This window comes from Phyllostomus hastatus, unplaced genomic scaffold (assembly GCF_019186645.2).
Source record: "Phyllostomus hastatus isolate PE091 unplaced genomic scaffold, TTU_PhHast_1.1 phas_contig_58, whole genome shotgun sequence".
Lineage (NCBI taxonomy): Eukaryota > Metazoa > Chordata > Mammalia > Chiroptera > Phyllostomidae > Phyllostomus > Phyllostomus hastatus.
The window spans coordinates 27,196,711-27,210,997 of NW_025333916.1; the positions used below are offsets into that span (position 1 = coordinate 27,196,711).

The 14,287-nt window shown below is 34.1% G+C and overlaps 3 protein-coding genes across 6 annotated transcripts in view; 1 reads left to right on the forward strand and 2 right to left on the reverse strand.

The window, feature by feature from the left end:
- Positions 1-11,290, reverse strand: part of TRAPPC13 (trafficking protein particle complex subunit 13) — a 35,646-nt gene extending 24,356 nt beyond the window's left edge. For 3 of the 4 annotated variants that reach the window (XM_045848247.1, XM_045848246.1, XM_045848245.1), the window contains exons 1-3: positions 11,155-11,290; positions 1,095-1,163; positions 430-529 (exon numbers count right to left, since the gene is read on the reverse strand). In XM_045848247.1, coding sequence (XP_045704203.1) covers positions 430-529; positions 1,095-1,163; positions 11,155-11,200 — 215 coding nt within the window. In that variant the 5' untranslated portion in view covers positions 11,201-11,290. The remainder of the gene's footprint in view (positions 1-429; positions 530-1,094; positions 1,164-11,154) is intronic. The other variant, XM_045848244.1, reaches the window with a different exon arrangement.
- SHLD3 (shieldin complex subunit 3) lies at positions 6,981-11,292 on the reverse strand. The gene is made up of 2 exons (XM_045848251.1): positions 11,155-11,292; positions 6,981-8,356 (listed from the first exon to the last, which is right to left on the reverse strand). The coding sequence occupies exon 2, from the start codon at positions 8,237-8,239 to the stop codon at positions 7,484-7,486; it is 756 nt and encodes a 251-aa protein (XP_045704207.1). The 5' UTR covers positions 8,240-8,356; positions 11,155-11,292; the 3' UTR covers positions 6,981-7,483.
- Positions 11,293-11,891: 599 nt separating this feature from the next.
- TRIM23 (tripartite motif containing 23) overlaps positions 11,892-14,287 on the forward strand; it is a 36,159-nt gene continuing 33,763 nt past the window's right edge. Inside the window, exon 1 of the mRNA XM_045848290.1 lies at positions 11,892-12,014. Within this exon, the coding sequence (XP_045704246.1) occupies positions 11,934-12,014 (81 nt within the window). The 5' untranslated portion in view covers positions 11,892-11,933. The remainder of the gene's footprint in view (positions 12,015-14,287) is intronic.

Here is a 14,287-nt window from a genome sequence, read left to right on the forward strand (position 1 = left end):
AAATACAGTGTGGGGCAAAAGTAGGTTTACACTTGTGAGTACATGAATCAAAGTTTATTCCTGTATAATTATTTATTAATCATTTTATTATTTTCCATACAAACAGTTGTAAACTTACTTTTGCTTGACTCTATATGATAAGATCTAAAGGAGAAAGTTAAAATTTTATCACCTGGGGAACCACTATTAATATTTTGGTATATCTTATTTTTCTTTACCATACATATCTTATGCTTTTTTAAAAACCAGAATCACATAGTATAATTTTGAAGCTTTTTTTAGCACTTAAATGTATCATGAGCATTTTTCCAGCCCATAGTTATTTTTTGAAAACCATATTTGTAATGGCTTTAAAGTACTGCTGCATTTCTGTTTTTTTTAATTTAATTTTTATTGTATTTTTTATTTATATGACTATGTAATTCTTACCCAAAATTCTGTGGTAAAGTCAACATTTCTCCCAACATTAAAATTTCTGCACCATTTACAGTTGAAGGATCATCTCTCATGAGCTGGTTAAAGAGATCTCCTATTGAAAGAGAAAAACAAAATTCTAACCTCTTCCTTATAAATAAGAGTACTTAAAGAAATATCTGGGAGAGATCTGTTTAAAAAAGTGATCTCTTTACAAAAGTTATATTTAAAAAATCTAATAGCTAATCTTCAATGCAAGTACTGCACATCAAAAATTCTGGTTTCACAGAGAATGAACTTTAGAAACAAAGGAAAATATAGGTCATGCTATATAAACTATAGAAAGTGCCAATAATTTTAAATAAAACGAATGCTAATACATACACTGATAGAACATTTGAAGATAAATGTAATTTTTATAGTATCATGATTATGAATATATTATTAAAACTAAAATAAAAGTCTCTTGTTGCCATGGGATTTTAATGGTACCTTAACTTACAGATTATGAGTAAGACCTGTTACTGAGATGGCCGCCATCTCATGGTACAAAAACAGGGAACAAAGAATACAGCAAAGAGCATACAACTGGCAAGGCTAGGCTTATTACAAGGTAATAGAGGCAATCAAGGTTTCAACTCAGCTCTCTACATGCAAGTAGAATACACCATGTGCCATACCGGGTAAGTCTTTCTCTTCACATGTTACTGGAATATTGGTGAATAACGTAGGCTTAGTCAGTCGCATTACTGTGAATTAAGACAAAAAAAAAGAAAAGAAAAAATAAAATGTTAATATTGTTTTGACTATTACTCCTGAGTTACGGTATATGGTATTCATTAATTTTATATTAAAATATAGCCAAATACTTCCTGCACTATAATATTAGATATTTCCTAAGATTATTATACATCAAGGTTTTGTCAAAAATGCTAAAATATGAAAGAATTTTATATATAAGAGGATTTTGCATTTTTACAATCTAATTGTAAAAATTAAATATAAATATAACACATCTTATTATAGAAAAACTAAAAATAAAGTAATTTTAAAGCTTTAAGGTATATTAGGAGAACAAGGCTTTAAAAAATTCTAAGTGACTTCAGTGTAAACAATGTCAACAAAATATTAATAAAAATCAGCTTGACAGGAAAATATATACCATTTTAAATATGAAACAATATTTTATGCCAAAAGGATCTTTTGTGAGCTTTATCCCTCGATTATAATTACTGGCCACTGGAAGTTTAGTAAGTGGCTCTCCAAATAATATTAATTCTATGTAAAAACTACAAAAATATCAGTTAATATACAGGTTTACATAATTCCATCCAAAACTTAGATTTGTTCTTGTAATATGGCAGTATGTGCTTCAAGTTTGTCTAGCAAAATAAATAAACAAAAATAAGAAAATAAATGGGAAAAAATGAGGAAGAACTGGATCTACCATATATTAAAACATTTAAATCTATAACCAACTAATTGACTTATTAATTGAAGATCATATAGATACATATACTAGATAGTTTAAAAGAATTATTAGGATACAGCAAACAACATTATCTAGGTCAACTGGTTAGCTATCTGGGGAAAATAAAATTTAATTCACAAATTCATTTCAAATTATCAAATAAATTGCTTATGGATCAATAGACAAAAATTAAGACACAGAAAATGGAAATAGTAGGTATTGAATTTAGTCTAGCAAAGATAGGACATTCTAATTTTTAAAAAATATATTTCAATTATTTCTAAAGTTGACATTTGACATCAAAATAACAACAAAAATGAAAAATAAAATATTTCAGAAATATGAATCAAGGAAGACTATTCCTTTATACTCTATTAATATAGTGTTCATTCAAATCAAAACTAAAAAGCTTTAAAGACTATATACTTAAATGGTCGATTCACAATATAAGTGGTATTCATTCACATATGTAAAAACCTACCACCTAATCACTAATTAATTTGCGATGATTCATATCAAATTTAGTGCCTTTCTTCTCATCCTGATCTGTTTAAATGTTACCTTTTTCAGAAAAGCAGTAATAGGTTACCCTGTTTGTCTCATAGTACCCTGCATTTACCATGAACTGTATTTACTTATTCATAGCACTTCTATCCAAACTCCATGGAGTTTAGACTCTTATGTATTATGTTCAGTTTTGTGGCCTCCTCATTTGATACAGGTTTTGGCACATACTATATTCTATAGATCTTTGCTGAATGGAAGAATTAGCACTTCATCAAGGTCCTCAAGTAACTGGCATGATTTTGAAGATGTAAATTTGAACTGAGACCAGTAAACAATGTTTTACTAAACATATGGCTTCTGAAATTGTTAACCTTAAAATTTCAGAGGTATCCTTAATATTTACTAAGCATTAGTAGTGCTATTGTGCAAAATACTTTTCAAATATTAACACATTTTTTTTTTATTTTACTTACTTTTTTAGAGAGAGGGGAGGGAGGGAGAAAAGAGAGGGAGAGAAACATCAATGTGTGGTTGCCTCTCACATGTGCCTGAGGGACCTGGCTGGCAACCCAGGCATGTGCCAACTGGGAATCAAACTGGTGACATTTTGATTCACAGGCTGGCGCTCAATCCACTGAACCACATTAACCAGAATTAACCACATTTAATTCTCTTTTACAAGGCTGGTATGATCATTATACTGTTTTTATAGATAAGAATATGCCTGGAGAAGTTAATTTGCATATAAGAGATTATATAGCAGATAGGTGACAGAACTATATTTGAATCCAGGTGATTTCACTGTTCAAAAGTAATTCTCTATATTGTTAATTATAAATATGGGTCATGAACCTGGAATGCCATGGCTCATCAGAAAACATTCCATGGAATTCAAAGTAGGACCTTATCTCAAACAGCATTAACCAACTAGATAGAGATCAACAATGTGTGTGTATGCGTGGTGGTTGAGGGGGTGGGGGGATGTAGTTGAGAAGGTGTTTCTGACTCTACTTTTATTTTTAACTGGAAAAAACAGATTATACTTATGTACAATATAAAGGGGATAAGAAGGTGCTCTGAAAATAATACACAGAAGGCTGTTTTTCTCACAATCTAAGACTCTAAGTTCACTACAAACACCAATTGGTGGTGTTTCTTCCCCATTATTTTCAGTTCAGAAGAAACCACATCTTAAGAAATGAAGAGGAAACACACTTTCAATGGAACCCGGAAACACTCTTTTTTTATATTGTCATCAAGTTCACCCAAATGTATAGCCAACTATATGCTCAAATTTCCATTATGTACAAAAGTCCTGTAAAGTTTAGTTTTTTATGATTATATGCTTTTTCTAGGGGGAAGAGACAGTAGGGAGTGGGTAAGAACAACTCCTCATTCAAGATATAAGAAGATCCCACTTTGTTAAGTTATATAAGTGTCTAATCGTTATGCTGTACACCGGAAATATTGAATGTCAACTGCAACTGAAAAAATTTAAAAATTATTAAAAAAATAAAAAGATCCCAAGCTGTCATTAAAAGTACCTGTTTTCTTCACTTTTTCAAGATGGTAAAAATCAGCAGAGGGTGTAGCAGCTTGTAAGAAATACTATCTTGTGAACTAAAATTACAATACACACAATTTGTCATATTTGCATTCTTAAATAAAAAATGAGAAAACCAAGTTGTTAACATGAAATTATCTCATTCCTTGAAAGACAATCCAAAGTACACCCACATCAAATACACATTTAAAATTTATTATTTACTGTCTTACAGTAAATAATGGACCTCAAAAATTATACATTTTATTTGGAAAAGAGCTAATGTCATCCAAAGCAAGGATTAGGAACTGCAATAAAGCACTGGTTGTTAACAGTTATTTTGTATCCGGCCTAGAATGTTAAAATAGGTTTTTGGCCAAAAAATTAGAGGCAAACAATGATTTTTAGCTGAGTGTCAAATATTCACATAATGCCATGTGTAGAGATATTTGCAGTGGAACTCACAAAAGACATTTCATTTACTTATGAAATTCAGGTTTCATCTAAAATATTATATAAAAAAACTTTTTAAAGTCTTTATTAAATTAAAGATAAGGCCTGAGGTTACAATGTGATAAACTGGGCCTAGTCTAACTTGCATATAAATTTTGCTTGACCACTACATTAAAAACAGAAATTAAGTAGAATTTTCTTCAGGTTCAGAGCCCCCTTACCACATTCTACAGTCTTACCTATCTAGTCCCTGACGGTATACAAGTTTGTGAATTTTGAATTAATATTGAGCATTTTGAGCAAATTAAATCAAAGTGAATCATTATACAGTAGTTCATCTTGGAATTTTTCAAAAAGTGGTCTCTAAGTTATTTGATAAGCTAGCAAATGAAGTTAAATTCAAATGATGCCCACCTCATCTTTTTTCTTTTAATATGACTTAACATTTATTTGAAGGTAGATGGGTCATCAGGCATTTTACCAAATGCCCTCATAGATACACCTTCCTGTACACATCTTTGTTCCAATTTATTTCCAAGTCTGTGTTAACAGTGGAATGTGGAAATACTGCTGAGCCCTACTATATTAGCCTGAGATAGAATCTTGAGTCCTAAGGTTCTACATACTCAAAGTAGCCATGGATTCCAAATTCCTTGATTACTTCCTTAAGTACTACCTAGGTAGAAGAGAAATGAATCTCCCCTTCTTTTAAGATCATGGCAATATCTACAATAAAACTTAACTTTCAGTTTCCTAGTTCTGAATTACTTTTTCATTGTTTCTCAAAGGGTTAGAAAGTAAGAGTAAATTAGAAAAATTTAAATCTGCCACACATGAAGACAGAGACGCTCTTTTTAATGTGTAATTCTTGGCTTTAAAAGCTACTCTTTATAAGAATCTAACGATCCCTGAATGTACCTTGTATTTTCAGCTGTGTACAATCATTTTAAAATAATAAAACTATCATAGAAAAATAGTGCTGTGTCTAAGTCTTAAGAGTACCTAATTTTTAACCCTTGATTAACAACCTTACAGTAAATAAGACCTGAACAACAGAAATCAAATTCATCATTTATTTTTTGCTTAATTATATTAACTATTATTCACAAGTATGCTGGCAATACTGAGTAACTTCATCTTTCTCCAGCAGTCTTGAGTTGAAAAGTAAGATTGATGAACGAAAAAAGTTACTACTTCACTACTGACGAAGTTACTTGGAAACTCCCTCTACACCAGCTGATTTTTCATTTAAAGCTTTTGGAAGCATTCATGCGCATGATGATTATTTTCTAAGTAGCAGTCTGTGACAATAAAATGGTACTAGAAATAGTTAAAACTAATGTTTGGATAGAGTTAAACCTAATTGGAAAAGATTATCTCTTCAGTTAAAAATTAATAGACTCCTTAGATTTTAAGCAACATCAGCCTGTGAAGAATCCCTCCAAAGGGCACATTTACCATGCATCATGGAGCCCCCACCATGCCAGGCACTGTGACACAAGGGAAACATATCTCTGCCTTGCTAATGAGTACAGTCTTACTAATATTTTTCAGGGATTTCGTTTTACTGCTTTTAACTCCAAGTAAGCTCTGTGAGGACAGGGTTCCTGTTTCTCTTCTCTCCTATGACACTGTATTACCTAGCTCATAGAAAGTACTTAAATTTTTTAATTAAACATGTGCTTTTATAAAATTTATTCTATAATATTTTGGTTATTTTTATGAGATGATGTGTAAACCCAATTTATAACATCTTGGTTATAGGAAACCAACAATGACTCCAAGAACCAGTCTACTAATATCTAGTAATAAAGGTCATTAAGATTGAACTACTTGTATTAGAATAAAGAAAACTTTATTTCTTATCACATTTGATACTTCCTTTCAAAACAGATTATATAGCCTTAATGACACATGATCACAGGCAAATTATACATTTTTCACCTTTGTTTCAAAATAACACATTAACTACTACCTTACACATCTTTAGAAACATCAGCTGGATTTGTGCTGATTTCCAAATTTGAACTACATTCATGTCACTTGAATAGCAGTCCCACTAGAACTGGTTTTATTGGGTTGACCAAAAAATCCGTATGGTTTTTTTCTGTAATATAAACAACACATTCTTTATTTTCACCAATAATGCTATAGATTTTGATATTTTGAGTATGTTGGCTAGATCCTGCGTGGTAGAATGTTAACTGTTCTCAATTAATGTCTTGATTTCATCACTGTCAACTTCAACTGGTCTACCCAACCATGGAATGTCGTCCAGTGAGAAATCTCCAGCACAAAACTTGGCAAACCACTTTTGATACGTTCAATCAGTCACATTACCTTCTCCATACACTGCACAAATCGTTTTTTGCATTTTGATTGCATTTCTACATTTCTTGAAACAATAAACATAACGTGACAAAAATGTTGTGTATTTTCTTTCATTTTCAATATTAAAATGGCTACACAAAAATTCTCCAATTTTGGTAAGTTTTTTTTTAATGTACAAAACTCACTGATATGACAGCTGTCACAATACAATCTAACAAAATTGTTTCAAATGAAGGTAAAGACTAGCACTACTAGAACCATCTTACAGAAAAAGATGGCCAACCCAATAGTTTTATTTTAAAAAAATTACTACACTTTAGATGAGTAAAGAAAAAATACTATAATATTAAATTTTAAGGATTCATCCAAATCCAAATTATTCACTGTAATTCATAGGAATACCTAATTCAGCCATGAAAAGTAGAACAAAAGGAATATTTTACTTCTAAATTCAGTATAATAATTTTTCACAATTCACTTAAAAGATGGCTGTTAAAAGTAGAACCCAGAAAGTTCCTGACTTAAATGACAAACCAATAAATTCACCTGATAGTTATTTATTCCTGGTACACAACCTGAACACATATTACTACACAATTATTTTTCACAATGTTAAGAATAAATAGACTACACTAACAATGGTCAAATAAAAAAAATTAAGTCATTAAAAATTTAAAAAGTCAGTAAAAAATTTATTCATGTCACTATTTCAGTATAATCTGTTCATTCAGAATATTCTTCTTTTTGACAATCAGTAAAATTCCTCACATACTAAAAATAACACCATGTTTATGGACAAGTAAATTTATTTTCCCAGTAAGAGCTAATCGTCCTTTAAGGAGATTTCCCACATATTCACAGTACATAATATCACAGAACACCCATATTTGACCCAATTGTCTCTGAATGGTAGCATTACAAGATGGAAGTTCTTTGTGCCTGATAATTTGATTGAGTTTTACCCAAATGTCTTCCAGAGTTTGGTTGTTACAAACAGTGTGTTCTATTGTCCATCTTGCTCTATAAAATGAGTGTAAATTTAGTGCCTTTAAACTATTTTGCAATTTTTCAGACAAAGGAAAAATATTTTCAGTACAATTTCTGCTGGGAAGTGACACACTCCAAGACCTCCTCTTATGCCGTTTTCCTTTTTCTGATTGTTTATCCAGATTTCCAGAAGTAGTCTGTTCAGTCAGTGTGTGTGAATGGATTAAGTGCTTCTTTTCTTTCAAATTAGGCTGAAACTCCAATAGAGCTACTGTGCAATCATAACTCTGTGATTTAACAACATGTTCTGAATTGATTAAGTACTGTTTCACATCTTCAGCTGCCTCTTCAGAAATCACAGGTGGTGATCTTTTAGGCTTGAGTGGAAGTTTGAGCCCATCATATGGAAACCAAGGAATAAATCTCAATAGTGGACGTGTAGCAAAGTCCTGAATTGCTTTCTCTGCACTTTTTAGCAGTTCTGTAGGATCACTCTCATATGGTCGGTAATGTAATATTACTTCTGTAGTCATTCTGCAGTAATCCAGTTACTCATAATGAAGAAAACATTTCTGAGCTGAGCTCCTCACAGCTAGAATGTAATTTATAATTACAAGACTGTCTTTTTCCAAATCAGAGGGAAACAGGACCTAAAGTAGAAGTATTGCAAAGAATAAGATATGGTAGGGACAGCCTACATACAAATAGGCAGGAAGAAAACAAAAACCATTCCCAATATACTATTTTACCAAGGTGCTAGTGGTAAATGTGAATGTAATCCACAAAATTGGAAATATTTTCTCTCTCACCAAAATAAGGGACCTGGATTAGATGCCCTATAAAATCACTTCTAGCATAAAAATGCTAGTAGTCAATGTGTTTAGCTCGACAGATAATAAAGGAATTAGAAGTAATGATATTAACATATTAGATAATAAGCATCTCAAAAGTGTATATATAACAGAAAAATTAGTGATTCTTAAAATACTAGTTTCATATAACTAACAAAAATGTAGTAATACTTAAAATTTTGAGACATCTCAGTAGTAAACAATAAAAACATAAAAATAGTTTAACTTTGCGTTTTAACCAAGCTAGGGACTGGTTTTATGAAGAGTCTCCTCTGCATAACTGGGGCACTTAAGCAGTATCGAGACCTTAGTACCATGGCTCCTGAATTCCAATTTGGAAGAGAAACAAGAAGGCTAGACCCTTACTTTTTTTTCTTCTTAGAACACAGAAGTCCTCAAATTGCCCCAAATTAAGCATTGATAGTAAGTTTGAGCATACAGTACACAGACACAAGCCTGGGACTTCCAGGATCTGCAAAAGTTAGGTTTCCTAACCAGATCCAAAAAGCCATAATGCAGAGTCTTTCATATCTTGCACTGAAAAAACGAGGTTGAATCTCTACTCCCCAAAATCATTAAAGAACTACTTGATGAGGGTTCTCCCACTGTCAGGATAACAGTAGTGAGAATTCCTGGCATGATGTCACAGTACTCCTTTGAGCACTGATTCTGACAAGTAAAAAGAATTCATCTCATAATGATTATTTCGCCTGTTACTGTCCACTAGCAGATTTGACAATTCTTGAATTCAAAAATGACGGTGACTCTTGATATCCCTAATTTTCAATATGGATCTAAATATAGATAGAATATTCTTTCAAGAATTAATGCTTTGATTTTTCCCTTATACTTTCACATTATAAGATATGGCACTGAGAATTCTTTCAGTATTTTTGAAACTTATTCAGTGTTGCACTCCAGAGATAATGAAGTTGCAATTTCCGTAGCATTTTACATATCTAAGAAAGTGAACTTAAATGACCATATAAATTGAAATATTTAGTATCCACCATTAGTAAAATTAAAATCTGTGAAATCTTGATTAACTAGGACAATGGGGAAGAATAATACCAAAGAGCTTTAACAAAGCTGAAACTACTAGTGACTGTCAAAGTGCATGTCCTTTTAGGCTGCTAAAATACTCTTTCCCAAGTTATGTTCTGCTTTCGAAAATAAAGAATAGAAAACTAAAAATTCCCCATGGCAATTAGCCTCCATATCACTGAAATTTTACTGTGTTTAACAGCTTTTAATTTGCGTAAAATCACATCTAACAGCTAATAGAACTGTTCCAAATTCCCATCAAATAGAACTGGTTTAAATTCCCATTAAAGTAGTTAATAAGGAAATGATGTCTATTTCCTGCATTAGGATGCAACATGGAGTCTTGGGAAGATGGAGGAAAGTCTTGTGTTGACACAATGCCTCAATCACTTATTAGCTTTGTGATCATGGTAAGTTTCTTCTGAGAGTTAAACTCCATTCCACATACCTGATGTGAGGTTGAGAGAGAAAGAGCATGACAGCTCCTTTTTTTCTTTTTCTTTTTCTTCAGGAATAATCCATTTCAGTCCAGCTCATGTGCTCAAGCTAAGCTGACTGGTCCTTTTGCTACAATGCTTAATATTGCACTTCCTTAATTCTACAGTCAGGGACAGTCCTGTTAACCAGTATGATTTTATGTTACAAATGGGACTGGTGAGCTTCTGGAAAGTTTGTTGCCTACATCATAGCTAAGGCGAGGGGTGGGAAGGCCCCTCAAAATGGATACCACAAGGAAGTGAGTGCAATGTAACTGAATTCAAATGTCTACTGAGCATTTTCTCAGCTCAGTCCAAGAAGGTATTGGTAATCACATAGAAGAACACCCAAGAAATAAAAAGTGCATTTGTGGTACAGAAAAACATGATATAAAGCTGAAAGCATTTAAAATAAAAGTTTTTCAGAAAACAAATCGGAATTCTAAAAAATTCTCCACCCTGTATTTTTCTAAATAATGATCTAATTATTAAACATACTCAAATTCATTGCTGTGTACAGAAAATGAAAGTTGACATGAATTTTCCCATATACACAATATTTTGAAGAAAGCTACAGTAGACTTTAACAAACCTAAACTACTTGTTAGTACTAGGCATTTCTAAACCTTTGGCACTGGTCTTGTGCAATACAGGGCTAATTTTACAGATGAAGCGGAAACTTGGTAATTTAGTGCCGCATGAAGAGACAAGAAACAAAAGAAAATCACTTCAGATATCGGCTGCCGCCTTGGTTCATGGGGCTGTCCCCTGGTACGTCACCTTCTGCGGCTAAAATGTGCCTGGTGACTGCAGCAGCACCATATAACTGAGTGAGTGATTTACCAGGTATCTATCTACTCCGTTCTAGAGGAAAGGTCTTAAAACTAAAATATCAAAAAAATCGAAATTGCTTCCTGCCGCTCGGCGCCAAGGGACAGAGCAGCAGGCCGAGCAATGAGAATGTAAGAAGGGCAAGGTCTGCATCCCAGAGAACAAGCCTGTGTGGCAACGGCTTGAAGAACTAGAGATAGAAGGGGAGAAAACAGATTAAGGGGAGTCAGGGTAGCAAGAGTTTACCTTTCAGGGCCAGCAGGTGCTCCTGTTTGGGGGGATTCACTTCCATTTTGACCGGCACTTTAGACCCAATGCCTACGGAGGCTGAAAAAGTTCAATCCAACTCGGAAGAGAACAGAAAAACGCACTTTAGGAGAGACGAACTGTCAAACACACCCCCGTAGTTTCTCCCTTCCGGTGGTGTCTTAAATTCTCTCCTTACTAGGTCCTCTACGGACCCAACATCTTTTTACCAAGGCCACCACATAAAACACTCTGCCTTCAAGCCGCAATCACACATCGCAACCACAAGAAACCTCCCGCCGCGAACAACTCTGGGCCTCTGAAATTGCGACTTTGTGGAGCCTGAGATACAGCTGTGGGACGCTGGGAGTTGTAGTTTACACAAAAACCGCGTTGAATGCAGGGAGATGTAGTCCTTCCTTTCGCAATCGAGGACTGTAAGTCTTTACTAGAGCGCGAGGTTCATCCCCAAACTTATGTTTTAGCTTACCTTTTCCCTTAACTTTATTCTTTGTTGCAAGGAGTTGCAGACTCCTTGATAACAATAAAAATAATAGAGCGACATGTGCAACGCCGTGCAGCCGAACAGGTAGAGACTGGTGCGAGGAACGAGGAAGTCTTGGGAACAGCCTCACCCCCCCCGCCCCCGCCCCCGCCCCCCGCGGTAGTATTGCGCCTGTGCGCTGGTGGCGGGAGCCGAGGCCCCTGGGTAGGAGGCTCTATACCCCGCCCCTCTGTTGAAGTCCCTCAGCTCCTGCTGCGGTGCCGCTCCTTCTAGGATGGCTGCCCTAGTTGTAAGCAAGCCTGGAACGGGGCTGGACAGTGGCCGTCAGGGCAGCCGCGGTACGGCCGTGGTGAAGGTGAGGGACTTTGCGTGCTGTGTTTTCCACCGTTGGCCTCCCTTCGGTTCATCCCGGAGATCTGGCTGCAGCGCCGCGGCCCTGGATTCTTGGGCCAGGATGCGCGGCCTCGGGGCCCCTGGGTTCTACAAGCCTTGCCCTCCTGTCCGCGACTGGACATTTGTGAAAAGAAGGTTATAAGTCTGTGAGAGTGACTTGGGCTGTTTTTCCCCCAGGTCTTCTGCTTTTAGTTAAACTCAGCAGGCATTAATTACCTTATTATTATTAAATCAAGCTGTTATTAGCATCAGGTACTAAGTCAGGTATTTTAACTCGTTAATATCTGTTGATGAGGTAGATGTTAATTCTCGTTTTACAGGTAAGGAAATTAAGGTTTAGGTTAACACAGTGTGCAGCAGAGCCAGGGATGACTGGCTTAAAGTTTGCTTTTCACTATTGCATTACGTCTATGACAAGACATCGATTATTGGGTGATCAGCCTCCTCCTTTTTTGGTAGTAATAGTTTCTCAACACTTCAAAGAAGCCTGCATCGGGTCTCTGAGTGGCTATATGCTTGAAATTGGAAATTCTACCCTGTGTAAATGCTCCAGTATGTCTTTACTTAAAAATCAGCTAAAATAAACGTGAAATTCATTTTTCTCTTCCACTATATATATGGAAAAATTTGAAAGAGAGAACCTATCATAATGGTGTGTAGAATACCTTTGGGATTATATGTAATCTGAGATATGGGTAATTCTCATTCCTGGCTACATGTGAGAATCATTGAGGATTTAAAAACAAATAAAGAGAAACAAAAAACCTGAACTGCTACTGATGCAGCCCTTTCCCCCAGTTCTGATTGTCATCAGTATATTTTTTGCATACCTCAAGGTGATTTTAATGTGTAACTATATCTGAGAACCACTGGACCAGATAAGATCTGAAGTATTTTTAAATAATAGCCACCTATGATTTTTCACCTGTTGGTTTTATAGGACAACAAATGATGCATTTCTGCTCACAGCTGTATTAGCAATCAGTGTTGATGGTTGATTCATCTGACCTTTGTATATTAATGAAGTTATTCTGAAAATACACAGCATGTCCAGGGTGAAGAGGAGCCCTCTTATTATCAGGCAGACTGTATTGTTGAGATTTTGTTTGTTGAGTTATGTTTTTTCCAAGAGAATGTCTGAAGATTATTTTGTAAATTAATTTGAATTCAGAGGTTGTATTTGGAGTGAATGTTATTGCTGTAACTACTTTTGTTAGCCTGTTTGCCTTAAAATTTCAAAATACACCAAAGCCTGTTGTAGCTCCAGTTTGTTGCAGTACACAGTTTGATGTATGAAAGGCTTCTTTTGTTCATTTTCATCTTTACTTGTAAAATGTGCCCTAAAAGGGCGTAGGTCAGCCCTTTTTGGCAAGGGCCTAACACTGTAATTTGAGGAAGTATGGTGGCATAAATTAAAAAAAAATCATTGTGATTTTCATAGATGAAAGCAAGAATATTAATTGGAAGGTAAGAGTTGAAGTATAATAATGCTAATATTATGTAAAATGGCCTCCTTTTTAATGATCAAGTTGATAATGGCATGTTTTTTTTTCATTAGAAAAACAAAGATAAAAACCTGAAATTATGAAATCACGTTCAGAAAAGAATCAAGGAAGTTTCTTTTGAATAGAATCTTCATCCTTTTAAATTATGGACTGATTGATTAAAATTTAATTTGCATGTAATAAGTACATGTAATGAAGTCCTCTTAGGCGTATTTGTGAAGTGTATAAAATTAAGAGCTATTCTCCTTTCTAGGACTTACTTTATCTTATATTGTTAGCCAAAATTCCTATTCATAAATACGGAAGCAAGAATGTCTTACTCTTTTTTTACTGAGTTGATACAAAATAGCTTAGTAACTTTATTTTTGGACCCTTATTTAGTTTACTAATCAGTGGTATTTTACTAGTGTTTTTTGAAAAAAACCTGTAGTAGCAGTATAAATTCTTTTATCTTATTCAATAATAAGATCAGAGATACAAGATATGAATTAACTAAGTAAAGTTTTAATTTGCTTCTTTGGAGTTTATTGTCATAAACAAGTAAAATTTATTGTGTCACATTAGTGAGAACATTCGTAAAAAGCCTTGCATTTATTTATAATATCTAATTCTATGGTGAATATCTTCTGAGTACTTAATCAAATTTGATATTTAGTGAAACTTTTCTTCTGCACTAAAAAACACAGGATAAATTAAAGTGTGTGTGTATACTATATTTAACTTAAATGTA